This window comes from Xiphophorus maculatus, chromosome 10 (assembly GCF_002775205.1).
Source record: "Xiphophorus maculatus strain JP 163 A chromosome 10, X_maculatus-5.0-male, whole genome shotgun sequence".
NCBI classification, from domain to species: Eukaryota; Metazoa; Chordata; class Actinopteri; order Cyprinodontiformes; family Poeciliidae; genus Xiphophorus; species Xiphophorus maculatus.
Window position 1 is genome coordinate 23,025,508 of NC_036452.1, and position 13,263 is coordinate 23,038,770.

At 40.2% G+C, this 13,263-nt stretch overlaps 1 protein-coding gene across 4 annotated transcripts in view; it reads right to left on the bottom strand.

The window, feature by feature from the left end:
• Positions 1–2,318: 2,318 nt before the first annotated feature.
• The window catches only part of LOC102221501 (integrin alpha-3-like), a 40,198-nt gene continuing 29,253 nt past the window's right edge, over positions 2,319–13,263 (bottom strand). The window contains exons 14-26 of one of the 4 annotated variants that reach the window (XM_023341290.1): positions 13,089–13,186; positions 12,846–13,014; positions 12,577–12,651; positions 11,958–12,037; positions 11,749–11,826; positions 10,600–10,702; positions 10,167–10,340; positions 8,676–8,813; positions 6,469–6,582; positions 6,279–6,377; positions 6,065–6,190; positions 5,362–5,518; positions 3,777–3,864 (exon numbers count right to left, since the gene is read on the bottom strand). In XM_023341290.1, coding sequence (XP_023197058.1) covers positions 5,408–5,518; positions 6,065–6,190; positions 6,279–6,377; positions 6,469–6,582; positions 8,676–8,813; positions 10,167–10,340; positions 10,600–10,702; positions 11,749–11,826; positions 11,958–12,037; positions 12,577–12,651; positions 12,846–13,014; positions 13,089–13,186 — 1,365 coding nt within the window. In that variant the 3' untranslated portion in view covers positions 3,777–3,864; positions 5,362–5,407. Of the gene's footprint in view, positions 3,865–4,584; positions 5,519–6,064; positions 6,191–6,278; positions 6,378–6,468; positions 6,583–8,675; positions 8,814–10,166; positions 10,341–10,599; positions 10,703–11,748; positions 11,827–11,957; positions 12,038–12,576; positions 12,652–12,845; positions 13,015–13,088; positions 13,187–13,263 lie in introns of those variants that run through there. The other 3 variants (XM_023341291.1, XM_023341289.1, XM_014473522.2) reach the window with 3 other exon arrangements.

The window sequence follows — 13,263 nt, forward strand, 5'->3', positions numbered from 1 at the left end:
TAAAGATTCCTACCAAGGAATCCTGAAATTCAATCAAAAGGTGCTTTATCAGATTATGCCACCAGGAACTAGCATGACAAGGCTTCCACCCTCAACTGACCTCCAACCGTGACGATTCAACTGAGTCAGATTATCTAGGTCTAAGGCCATAGGTGGATCAGTCAATCTCTGATTAAAGCAAAGGAGTTTAAGTATCTAGGCAACTTGCTCAAGAATAATAGTAGTACAGAACAGGAAGTAGACGGATTGATTGGAGATTTGTTGTAGCAAGTGGTGCTCCAGTCTGTTGTGGCCAGCGGCGGACAAAATACTCAACTCAGCTTCTTATTAAGATAGTCTTATTCAACTACAAGTAAAAGTTGCTCAGGCAAAAGTTTCTTCAAGTTAAGTACTGTCTGAAATAATGACTTTTGAAAATATTAAAGTATTCAAAAGTACAAATTATATTTTCTGATGTCAAAACGATGCTGTATTGGTTTCTGAGTGCTTTTACAGAACCTTGGAACTTGCTAAAAAAACTTTGCTACAAAAAGTCTACACCACCTGTGAAAATGTCAATATAAAAATGCAATTAAATATGACTGCTATTTAAAAAAAAAAAAACAAAAAAAAAAAACACACAAAAAACAGAGGAGACATTCTTTATCTCCACCAACAGCAACACTGACAGAAAAGCTTACCAGGCTAAGATACAGTCATGACTGTCCTGGTTTCTCCGCTTTACTTCACCCAACCTCCGAATTTTGTTTGAATAAAAGGCGAAAATCCAGCTGTTAGCGGCGACTGTGATTGGTTCCCCTTCTTGTGAGGGTGTGGCCAAAAGCAGTAACAGGACTGCAAAGCTTGGCTTAGCATAGCCAAAGGGCTTAGCATAGCAACAAGCTTCTAGAAATGTCAAAAGTACACTGTTAGTACAGATAGCTTGGATAAGCTATAGGCTTATAATATAAACCTTATATCCAAGATCACTGAGTGAAAAGTGATCTTGGATAAGATGGCTTTTAAATAAACAGATGTGGCGCTTTAGCAAAGTATTCATTTAAGGGTTTGCACAGTTAGAAAACCAGAGTGAATTATCTTCTTTATTTTTTTTCCCTTTAACGATGTATTTATCAAATGAATTGTATAATATATGGTCACATTTATATGGAGGCATTTAACTGCCAGAACTAGTCAGGAGCAGTAACTTTCACATAATAAAGAAACATAAAACCTATTATGGTGAGAAAGTTTATAATTTTTGTATATAAAATACGCTTGTGATGGAGACCACGGGTTCCATCCCATGTTGATTATTGATATTATGTTGTTTTCAGTTCAAATGTGTTTGTATTAGTTCTTTGTTTAGTTATATTGTGACATTTGGTGAACATTCTTTGTGGGTGGGGAGACTGGCCATCTTTCCTGTTCGGAGAATGTGGGGGGGGGGGGGGGGGGGGGGGGAAATGTCAGTTCGTTTTGATTTAGATTAGTTCAATTTGAGTTAATTGAGTATTTGCCTTTCTGGGTGTGTCTCAGCAAGGTGGATCAGAGAGGGAGACGAATGCTCCTGGAGCATACCAACTCCCATTAAGAGGGGGAATACTCTGAGGATTTATATTTAGTTATATTTACTTTTGATTGACTTTAGATCAGTTTAATTTTAATAATTTGCATGCATGTAAATATTTGTTGGATCATTTATTGTTAGGTTTGTGTAAGTAGTGTTTGTTTGTCTTTTCTTTTTGGATCACCCCTTTACCTGGTGTAAGTGTTGGAACTTGCCTCAGGTATAAATGTCAGCTTCTTTGTTTCACCAAAAAAGGGTGCTGGTGTAATGAAGATTTGGAGCTCCCAAATAAATCCACCTCAAAGACATTTGTTGCCTCACTTCCTTCTTTAAGCGCAGAGCCTCCGCCGGTCAAAGTGACAACGCTCCTCTGACAGTTTACGACTTCTTAAAAAGCATAAAGGTTCCCCTCTGAATCCTTCTTCTCTCGTTTCTTCTACTTCAACAGCCCAAGAGGTATTTACTGTGAAGATCTTTCATTTTTAGACTAGAAGATATGAGATTTATATCAAAATCAACCTAAGATTTATATATCATTAAAATGAGAAAGATTTCTTGTTTTGAACCTCAATATGCTGCTCCCAAATTTATTCCTGTCTCTGGGAGTTAGACATTAAACGTGAAAAATTAATTCAGAAATGATTTATTGTAGTCTAACTTTTCCAAGGGACATTTTATCACACATAAAGACCATTGTCTGCTTGTCCAGTGCTGCGGTTGAAATTCATGGTTCCAGTGTTGGTCAACAGTTTCATATGGAAAAACGAGAGCAAAGGCCAAAAACATGCTTTTATTCAGTCAATTTAACTCGCTATTATGTACAATGTCATCTACACCCTTGCAATCAAATAGTTTCCAGTGTTCAGACTCCCTGTTTGAGATACTTAAGATATCAACATAGCATCTGTTTATTGTGTTAGCTCAGCATGGTGCAATAAATTAACAATCAAGTGTACTCTGCCGATTTGGTGAACCCTGGTGTGGAAATTATGAGAGACAATTAAAATGTGAGTGATATAAGCAATATAAAACCAGAAATATAACAAAAATAATCCTGCATCTGAGGATTATCAGACCTTGTGATGCTTTTCCAACATTGACATTCAAGCAAAGACAGTCAACAACTCATAACGGAGTGGATGTTGTCAAAATATAAAATCTAGACCTTCAAGACCTGTTATATAAAAGCAAACAACAACAATGCGCAAAAGTACGGAGCCTCCTAAGGGACAATAAGGGAAGTTTTTTTCTTATGTGTTACCTTGTAAAAGTATTGCATTCTGTCAGATTGTGTGTTCCCACACAATAAATTTGCAAATACACCCAATTTAAATTTCTATATAAGTACACCTTTAAAGATCCTGAGTGAAAACAAGTTTATGTGTTCTAAACTCTTTGGTGTAAAAAACTGGTTGAAAATTGATCTAAAATCAGGGCTGCAGGTGAAAACGACTATCAGGTGCCGTGAAAATAACTCACAATTAGTCCAAATAGTCTGGATGTATATTTTTCTTTCCATCGTGACAGAAAGTTTCTGTCATGTTTATGTTTTAGAGTAAGGATGGAAACCTGATGCATTAATCTGAAGAAAAGAGAAGATATAAGACTTTAGATAATTACTTTCAGTATTCAGGATGCCTCATGATCCGACTTCTAAATACACTAAAAACGTATTGTGTGTGAATGCAATACCTCTGCAAGGTAACGCAAAAGAAAACATTTCCCCCCCATCTCCTTTAGGGGAGAGATGTTGAGAGACTGAGCAAAAAAAAGAAAAGAAAAAGAAAAACATTTAAAAAAAAGATGAAAAGTTACATGCAGAGTTAACACCTAAAAACACAACAAAAGTTTACCTCTGGATGCAACATGGATTTCAGTGTACAACACTGCATTCAACAAAAAAATACTTAACAAATTACAATCTCTCCAAATGTTCAGCATATTGCACAGAAAAAGTTCAGGAAATGGAATACTAATTGAAAACAACAACAAAAAAACAAAACAGGAAATGCACTGTCCACAGTAGGTCCATGCACTGAAGTCCTTGCAGCCGAGTCAGGCCCGGTCAGGCCCAGTCAGGCCCAGTCAGGCCCGGTCAGGCCCAGTCAGGCCCAGTGTTCTCTGTGGCAGTAAGGGGTTCAAAGGCATCAGTAGTAGCAATGCTGCGTCTCTGTCCAGCTGGTCATCCAGTACTTTTTCTGTGGCTCCTCTGGCTGAAATCCCAGATCGAACTGATAGCGTTCAGCTCTGCGAATTCTTACGCCACGGTGCTTTGGCATTACCCGGTAGTAGATGGCTCGCTTGAAGAACCCAAGCTAGCAAGACGGAGGAAAAGCAGCAGAAATACAAAATACGCTTAGAAAAGGCTGTAAAGATGAGCAGAAACGGCAGGAGAGACGGGATTAACGACAGAGGAGATTACGGATCACAGGGCTGCGGAGAAACAGGTTTTTAGCAGTGACAGCCTGCTGGAGAAGAAAGAGAGAAAAGTGAAGAACAGGACAAAGAGAGTCAAGAGGGAAGTCTATTTAATCTGCGTGAAAGAAAATTGGAAGATTTAGTAGTTACAATAATTAGAAGCTGAGGGGAGAGACAGCTCAGTGGGGAAAGGAGCCTCACCTGAGATTATTAGAACTACAGTGCCTTGCAAAAGTATTCAAACTCAAGGATGTTTTTACATTTTGTCCCCTTAAAACCACAAACAACAACGTGTCTTGTTCAGATTTGTTATGACCAACACACAGAGGCACATAATTGAGAAGTGAAAGGGAAATTATTCATGGTGTTCAATAATTATTATCTTCTATTTTTATGAATTACAAATCCAAAAAGTGTGCTGCTGATCAGTACTCTGCCAGCTTTACTCTAATACCCCTTAAAGAGAACCAGTGAAGATAGGAGTTGATCCGGCATGCAGTGTTTCCCCCAGAAAACCTGCAAGGTTTTTTTTTCTCCCCTCCAGGGGTCTTTTTGTGGGCTCTAGTGTCCCTTATATGAAAGTAGGCTGACAGGAAAGGGGGAAAGTGAAGGGGGAAGACATGCGGCAACTGTCGCCGAGTCCGGGAATCGAACCCGCGATGGCCGTGTCAAGGACTCAAGGCCTCCAAACGTGGATTACGCTAACCACTTAAATTTTTTGTGGTAAACGCCACCACAGCACGCCCGAAGTTTTTAATATTATTATGTTTTAATTATTAAATACAGTCCCAGTATTTGCAGAGGTTAGCAACGAGAATCACCAGCAAATAGGTGAAATCTGTGAGGACCTCAGACTAATGACACTTAACTGTCCATTTTAAAAGTTAAAGCATGTTAATGCCTTAACATGCATTAATACATAAAGCGAAAACCGTCTTAGCATCTCAGCAGAAGCTAACATCATCTTCTCTCTGCTCTTAAGGGTTCAACCAGTCAGTGACCAGGCTACTCAAGCTGGCTGGAGTTGAAGAGAAGCTGGATGGAGCTGTTAGAGGGTCCAAAAGGCCAAAATGAAGACTCACCTTCCAGCAAGTCTGAACATACAGTCCTAGCTGGATGGGAGTGACTCGCATCAAAGCCTACGCATGTTAGAATGGCATAGTCAAAGTCCAGGCAATTTGAGAATCTGCTGCAAGAATTGAAAATTTATCATATTTTTCCTTTCACCTCACAATTGTACTCAACTTTCCGTTGGTTTATTAATTCCAAAATTCCAAAACATTGAAGTTTGTGGTTGTTGTTTACCAAAATGTTGAAATAAAAAAACGAGGAGGTTTTATTCTTTCTGCCCAGCACTGTAACAAAGAAAGATCAGTTCTGAGGGGTGTCTTTACCAAAAGGCCCCATTGGTGAGTGCTGTGGGAAAAACACCTGGAGGCCTTAGTGGTCCTCAATCATCTTTTCTGTCTCTGAGGGCTGGATCTTCATCTCTGCCTTCTGGGCTTTGGCCTCATACATCTCCCTCCTGCTAGCCCTCTGGAAGAACCCACACTGTTTGGGGGGCAGAATGGGGGCAGCGGTTACAGGAGGAAGGTTAGAGCAATGATCAGTCAAATGAATCTGTCACGTTTGGTAGTCCATCTGGTCAGGACTCATTTCCAGGGAACTGTTCGCTTCTCAGTGAAATACCAGAGAACGTAAGAACGTCTGAGTCTAAAACATCGTTTTCTACTGACTTAAAAGTATGGCTGCTAAATAATCACTGATGGTATGATTCTTATGACTAATTAGACTTCAGACTTACTTTGTTGTCACTGCACAAAGACACAACAATGAACGTGTCAATGAAATGTCGTTGCCTGGCTACCGGAGCACACAGAAGAAAAACAAAAGTACAGAAAAACTAGAAGTGTGCCTATAAATAGGTATAGATATATAAAAGCTTTACTGGTGCAGGTAAGAGGGGAAAATAAATCTGGTATATCATGTGATGTGCTTTGTCCCTTTTGAAATAAATAGGCAACAATAATAGTATCACGTATAAAAACATAACATGGAAGTTTTTACATTGTCATTTAAAACCCAGAATAGTCTCACCTTCCACAGGATAAGGATGATGATTCCTAGAAGCAGAAGTCCTGCTACAGCTGCAGAGATGATGATCCACAGCGGGAGCTCGTAGGGGATCTCCACACTTTCCTCTGGCTCTATATCCACAGCAAGCTACAAGAAATGATACAAACAACCAAAGTTAATCTGTGCTGAAACTTCTCTAATCAACAGTGTCATTGTTGTCATCATCAACACGTACAGGCAGATCGTGAGCGTCCATCTTGATGGTTGGTTTATCCGTGATGAGCTTCAGCGTGGCACGAACTTTGACTCGAACGTTCAGAGCGTTGGGATAGTCCTGCAATTGCAACAAAAAAACCCAACAATCTCTAAACAACAAAGATGTAGCATGTGGAAAGGTTTGGGCGAATCTGGCCGGGTGAGCGGACCTCCAACATGGTGCTGTTCCACAGGCGAGAGCGGACCCGAATCTCGGCCGTCCTGGACATGTTGAGCAGAGGACAGGTGAACTTCACGCATCTCGCCGTCCCCACAGAGCAGTCCTTCAGGACAGAGGGAGGAAAAGGCTTTTTCACAGCAGCACAAAGGTATCAACATATTTTTAAATACAGAATTTAGCATAAGTTTCATTTAGTTTTTATTTGCCACAAACCTGGAACAAACGTCCAGAAAAACATAGAAAACTGTTGAAACCCTGAGTTCCTTTGAATCAAGGCTAAAAACCTCAAGTATTTAGAGGTTTGATTTGTGGTTTGAACTGGAAGATTTCTCAACATATTTAGTGTAGATTTGATGATTACACTGGTCAAGAGCCAAAACATTGTCTGGGGCTTTTCAACTGTTTTAGGGTCATGTTTATGAGCTAAATCCAAAAATCACATTGGTTTCGCTAAACCAGGTCAACTTTCTGGACTACGGAGCAACATGAGCATCAAAATGCAGGACTTGTTCTCACTTCTGGATCGGTTTCCTGAGAATCTGATCAATGAGTGATGAGCAGGAGGAGAGATTCCACCAGGACAGAAAAGAGAATTTTACACAATGAAGACATCATGTTTAATTCATATGTGCCCTTATCAGTGTTTATTTCTCAATTTACAGAAATCTAAGTTTGTAACATTTAATTAATGCAGTCTGTTAGAAAACTTTTTTTTCCCTCCTGGATGAGAAATGCTAATGAGAAATATGTGTATGAATCACATTGTGTATCACAGAAAAAAAAACTGACTTGATTTGATTGATAAAATAATATTTAGGGACAATTGCCAAATTTTGTGGCCCTCTAGAGTCTAGAGAGCCACATAAATGGGTGTGGGGCACCGGACTTGGCTCCCGGACCTTGAGTTTGACACGTGTCAAACAAGTTGGTCTGTTGAGATCACGGGCCCTGGGACTTTCAGCATGTCAGATTCAAGCAAGGTTGAGGGCACCATTGTCAACACATTATTATCTGCATCAGATTCTGCTGAGTAAGGTATTTTGCACGTGAGAGGGAAGTGTTAAGTGTTCACAAACATCCGGGTCGATATCTGCACCGACTTTGAAATTGATAAAAACCCATTGGATCAGCTCCAGCAGTTGAGACGCCTCCCTGTAAGTGGAATTTTACAAAATAACGTCTGCTTCTTTGTTTGTAAAACCGAAGAAACGTGTTTTCCAGCCGTAGCCATAGTTGAGGCTCATTGTGTTTTCGCCCTACTGGAACTTAGGGAGGGTTCAGATAAGAACGGAAAGCTCCTCGACTTTCAAGGTTTAAAAGGTTTTTTGAAGGTCCAAGCCAGAAACGTTGGTTCCCAGAAATTTTATGATAGCCGAAGTATAGTGACTCTCCGGCTCTGTTTTCATTACAGACGTGTGCAAAACTTTGTCTATATTCCGTTAATGTCAATAAAACACAATTTCACAATTGCTGTGTTTCCAATAAACAAGAAACGCAATTAAAAACCACACATGAATAAGTTTGTTCACGTGGCATTAAAAAAAAACATCCTCCTACTACTTTCTGCCATCCTCTTCTTCGTGGTTTGCGCCAGCGGTAACGTCCGGCTGTTGATCATGTGACACATGTGCAGAAAAAGTGCTTCTATTGATACTTTAATACAATTCTGATTGGCTGATACATGATGAGCGCTAGCGCTGAATTATGAATATATCTCATGTAACTGCTTACATCCATCACTGATATGGTTTTTAATGACTTATCACATGAACAAACTTATTGTCATGTGATTTTGTTCCTGTTTCTTATTTAATGGAAACACTGCGATTGTAACAGCCATTTGCACACATTCGTAGGCGCAGCTAATGTCTTTCATACTTGGCTTCTGTCTCCCTGTGAGTCAGTTAAGACTCTTTATTAGACGAATGAACAACTGAATGTTCACTTGCGTACTTTGAGTATCGCCATCTGTTCTGTTAAAGTCTGGATGAGATGAATTTTTATTGCCTATATAATTTAAAGACACTCATTCTGAAAGGCCAAGCCACCCACATGGCAATAAAACGCTACACTGTCTCTGATAAATTAGTTGCGTTTATTTAAGTTTTTTTAATATATTCTCTGTTTTTAAGAAGTGCATCTGTTGAATAGATGAGGGTAAATGAAGAGACCTGCAGCTGATGCTGCACAGCTTACCAAAACGTAGCTTTTCCGAGGGGAGTGCAGGGTGATTGCCGCCTGCGGCTCAATGGCTTGGAGAGGAATCTTTTCTTCCGTGTCGTTTTCGTCAGTCTGCCGTTTGGACCTGGCCTGCCTGGGTCGGCCCACCGACAACTGGAAGCCGTTTCGGGGAGAAGGGTGGATGAAAGAAAGGAGGAAGGCAGAGACATTACATCAGAGGGCTGCTGGTAATTACTGGTGCTGATAAAAACATGACCATTCATGACAATTCATCTCAGAATAGCAGCGTCATTTCCACTGTCTATATGTAGGCTGCAGACACTGTGAGCTTCTATTTGGGGATTTCTGAGGTCAGTATGTGGTAACACAGTTTGTGTTTTTTTTTTCCCCCTAAGAGTATTTCTGAACAGAGGTTTGGCTCTGAGACCATTTTAACACCACTAACATTTAGACTTCTTCTAAAAACATTGTTGTGTATGAGTGGGCAAGGTGCATCAGAGCCATGTGGGCTAAATTTACCCTGAGTTCTTCAGCTGGTTCAACACAACTACATCTTATGTACTTTTTAGCTATGTATAAAAGATGAAAATAAAATATATATATTTTTGAAGACAAAAGTAAACTTTTCATTTTCTTCATTTCATTAGCCGCATCACATTATGTTTGAGTGTAACGACCAAAAGTTAGCATGCTAAAGGGAAAACCATGCTAATATCAGTGTGGTTGTAACAGTTTGGAAATTAGCATGGTGGTGTTAGCATGGTGGAGGACGTTAGGACCAGGGAACCCCATCAAATCTTACAGGGGACGAATATGAACAATAGTGCTTTTTGTGCCAGGTGGGTGCCGTTCCTGATAGTTTTTCATTATTTTTATTTCATAGCTTTTTAGGTCTATTTGTTGCACATGTTAATGATTCGCGTTTTCCTACTGGTTGCACCAATCTGCCAAGCCTTCTCGTCCCCCTGCCCCCATTTAAGTCAGCATGGTACTTATGTTTGAGGTTTTTTCACTAAAACATTTTTAAAATGTTCTGAAAACTATCAGCAGTTAGCTTAAACTATTAACTATGCAACTGTCTATGATATGGCAGGTGCCCCTATGAGGAGGTTAATAGTTTTTTACCAAAGTCTTTCCAGGTTCTGCATCTCTAACTCCCTTCCCTTTCTGTACCTTTCCTGCCTGAACACTGTAAATAAAGGTCATAAAGTATCCACAAACACATCCAACCAACAATATTCCTGTGTGCAATAACCACTTGTCTTTTATGGGAAGATACTTTTGTGGATTTAGTAAGTTAGTGAGGAAGAGGATCGATGGGATCACTTTGCATAACAACCTGAGAAAATTTGCTTCGAGTAGCCAAAAATTATTATTATTTTTTCTGTACTAAAAATATATTTTTGGCTATTTCTCTTAGCTTAGCTGTCACCAGAAGATCAATCAAAACTCAACAGATTTATGAAATCACAAAGCATTTAAACCAAAGCCATAACAGAACCTTACAGTTAGGTTAAGCGGATTGATCACTCCGGCTGGGATGCAATCCATTTCCGATTCTCCTTTAACAACAATCTTTGTCAGGTACAGCAGCCACTTGCCATTGGGCGCTTCAAGAGGCCAATCAAACTCTACGGCGAGGGTCCCCATATCTCCCAGAGGCTCGTCAAGCATATCCACCTGGTGGCAAAAGTTTCCAGGATTACAAGAACAATATCCAAGACATAAAGCAGATGCAGTTCGGCTAAAAAAAGAAGAGTTAAACACCGAAGCATCCACCCCTGGACATGCTTACACCACAAGACAAGGCTCAATTAAAATTCTCTTTCCCACACAATATAATTTTTTTTTTTACTTCAAAGACAGGGTGTGGATGAGGAAACTGTGGGTGAAAGCATACATATTATAGATTAAATATACAGTTGAGGAGGTGGCTCACATTCAAGGTGAACTCCACCAGACTGCCGACGTCACTGGTGTTGCGCATGGCATACTCTCCCTTCACTGTCCCTCCAAATTTAGTTTTCTCCACAAAGTTCTTCCTGAAAAAGTCAAAGAAGAATTTTACACAATGTCCAGGGTGTTCAGCCCTGTACTGTACAGTACCTTTAATGTTTTGACACTACAACCAGAAACTAAAGTATATTTTATTGGAATTTTATGAACACTTTGGGTGAACTGCAGTGGTGGGCACCCCTCTGCTAATCCGCTAATAGCCTAGCTGGTTTTTTGTTTAGAACTTTAGCGTTTTTACTAACTCTGAAAACATTTAGCGCAGTTAGCTTCCCCCCCATTCATTTTTCGGAATAAATTCTAAGCCTCTAATATACTTGGCTGTTTTGTAAACTTTCATATGACTAAAGTTGGAACATCTCAGTTGGAGTTTTGGTTATCGACAATAGTTCCTTAGGAAACAGTTAAACTGATATCCTGCGTTCTTCCTAACCAAAGCCCTTCTATGGTGAGCTAGGCAAAATCTGCGATCAGGTAACTATAAAACTGGAAAAAAAAACCAACAAACAACAAACAGAGAAAAGTTCTGTTACAAAGAACAATGTTCTGAAGTGAAAATGCACAAGTGGGTGTACAATGTCAAATTTGACATGCGGTGGGTATCAACCTGGTTGAATTTAGCACTTTAAAATGATCTTCCGCTAACTAACACGTTGGTATAGTGCTTTAGCTCCAGTAATGTTTATTATTAGTGCTTTAGAGCTAGCAGAGCTAGCCTTTTACTTAGCTCTGCTGACTGAGAAGCTAACTAAAAGGTTAGTGGAGCTAACCTAATTTTTACTAATCGGGTGAACCTTTGATGCGTTCCACTGGATTATATTTAGAGGTAAACGGGAGCTGAATAAAATTCACGGCAGATTATTATTTACAAAAGACCTTTGAAAGCCGTTGGTCATTTTTCACCACTGAACAATGACCTACAGTCTTTTTCTTGGTTTGTAGTTACAAAATCCCAACAAAACACCTTAAAGTTTGTGGTTGTGATGTGATAAAATGTTGAACGGTTAACAGCATATTTATAGCTTTGCAAGGCACTATTTATGCACATAACGAGCTGTTAGGAGACCACACTCACGGGAAAAAGGAGGGTTTAATGACACTTTCAATCTGCAGGGCTGCCGTGGCCGGCCTCAGGTCACTCTGCTCACTAAGACTGAACAGATCAACGGTATCACAACACAAAGGAACCAGAATCAGAAGCAGCTACTGAAGACCACGAGCGTCTTACAGATCCCTGTTAGCCTTCAATGAACACCAGAGCATTTAGATGCATTGAGACCTTACGTTGATAGCATCAGTCGAATCTCTATGGCTGTCGTGTACAGATCGATGCCCGAAGTCTCGAATAAAAGCTGCAGCGACACCTGAAATGACAGGAAATATATTAGATGTGCTTTAGATGTGGCTCTGGGTTTTTGTGACCTCCTGATTGATCGGAGTAATGCTGGTACTGCAGGCTGCTCTTCACAAGGTTCAACATTATTCCACGTTTTCTTCATATAAGGATGATGTTTCTTGCTGCAGCCCCAAAGCCTCAGAAACGCCTCTGACGCCCTTCTCACACTGACAGATGGCAGAGACGTTGTTTTTCATCTCTTCTCAGATGTCTCTAGATCAGACCAGGATGTGTTACTATTTGAGAGCTTTTAGCCGATGTCAGGAAGGTTTTATTTAGGTAATCTCTTTGTTACTGGCCAGTGAAACTGAGCAAAAAGTAAGGACAGAGGACAAGTAATTCTTCCTGTAGGTCCAGGATGATATGGACTTTGCTTCAATTAATGATTTCCTTTTGTTTGTTTAACTGTATGAAATGTCTAAATGTGAGAAAAAAATAAAAATAAGATACTTTTAGACTAACTTTGCTCACTAGAAAGTTAGTCTGAAAAAAAGATAAAAAATGTACCTTTTCTTTGGCCTTTAGTGGATTCCCCAGCTCACACATGACTGTCACATCAAAGCGACATTCTACGTCAGGGTTCTGCACAGACCATGGTCAAAAAACAACAAAAAAGACAGTATGACTCTGAGACTTTAGGTGACTCTATTTGTTCTTGTTTAATTTTTGTTTTTTACATCCCTGTAATTTAAAAGGAAACTAAAACATTTTTAAACCGCAATTACGGATCCCTCATGCAAGCTTCCCAGAGCTCTACTGCCCCCTGGTGGACTTACGTCAGATCTGACGCCGGAGTACTGTATTGCGCTGGGGATGGAGACGTTGAGCATGGCCAGGTGGGCGTCCTCCGCCTTCTTTCCAGGCGAGTCAAAGTTGGTAACCTCCACCAGCAGCTTTATTCTTTTCAAGCTCTTGTCGAACTGGAGCACCTGAACGAGCTTCTTCCTGAACACGAGCAAAACGAGAACGTCAGACTTAAAGAGACGCTGAGTTCTAGTGGTTCAGAGTGTTTTGTCTACCTGGGGACCAGGGTTCCGTTATCGTGAGCAAACTCTGCAGACAGCTGCAGGTTACTGGTGCATTTGTTGTCTAAGCCGCACGCCTTCTGAAAGTTTATCTGCAGGGCAGGAGAGCATTTTAGACACAGCTAACATGTGCGGCGTGTCCCCTTATATGTTGGGACCTTCTATCCCC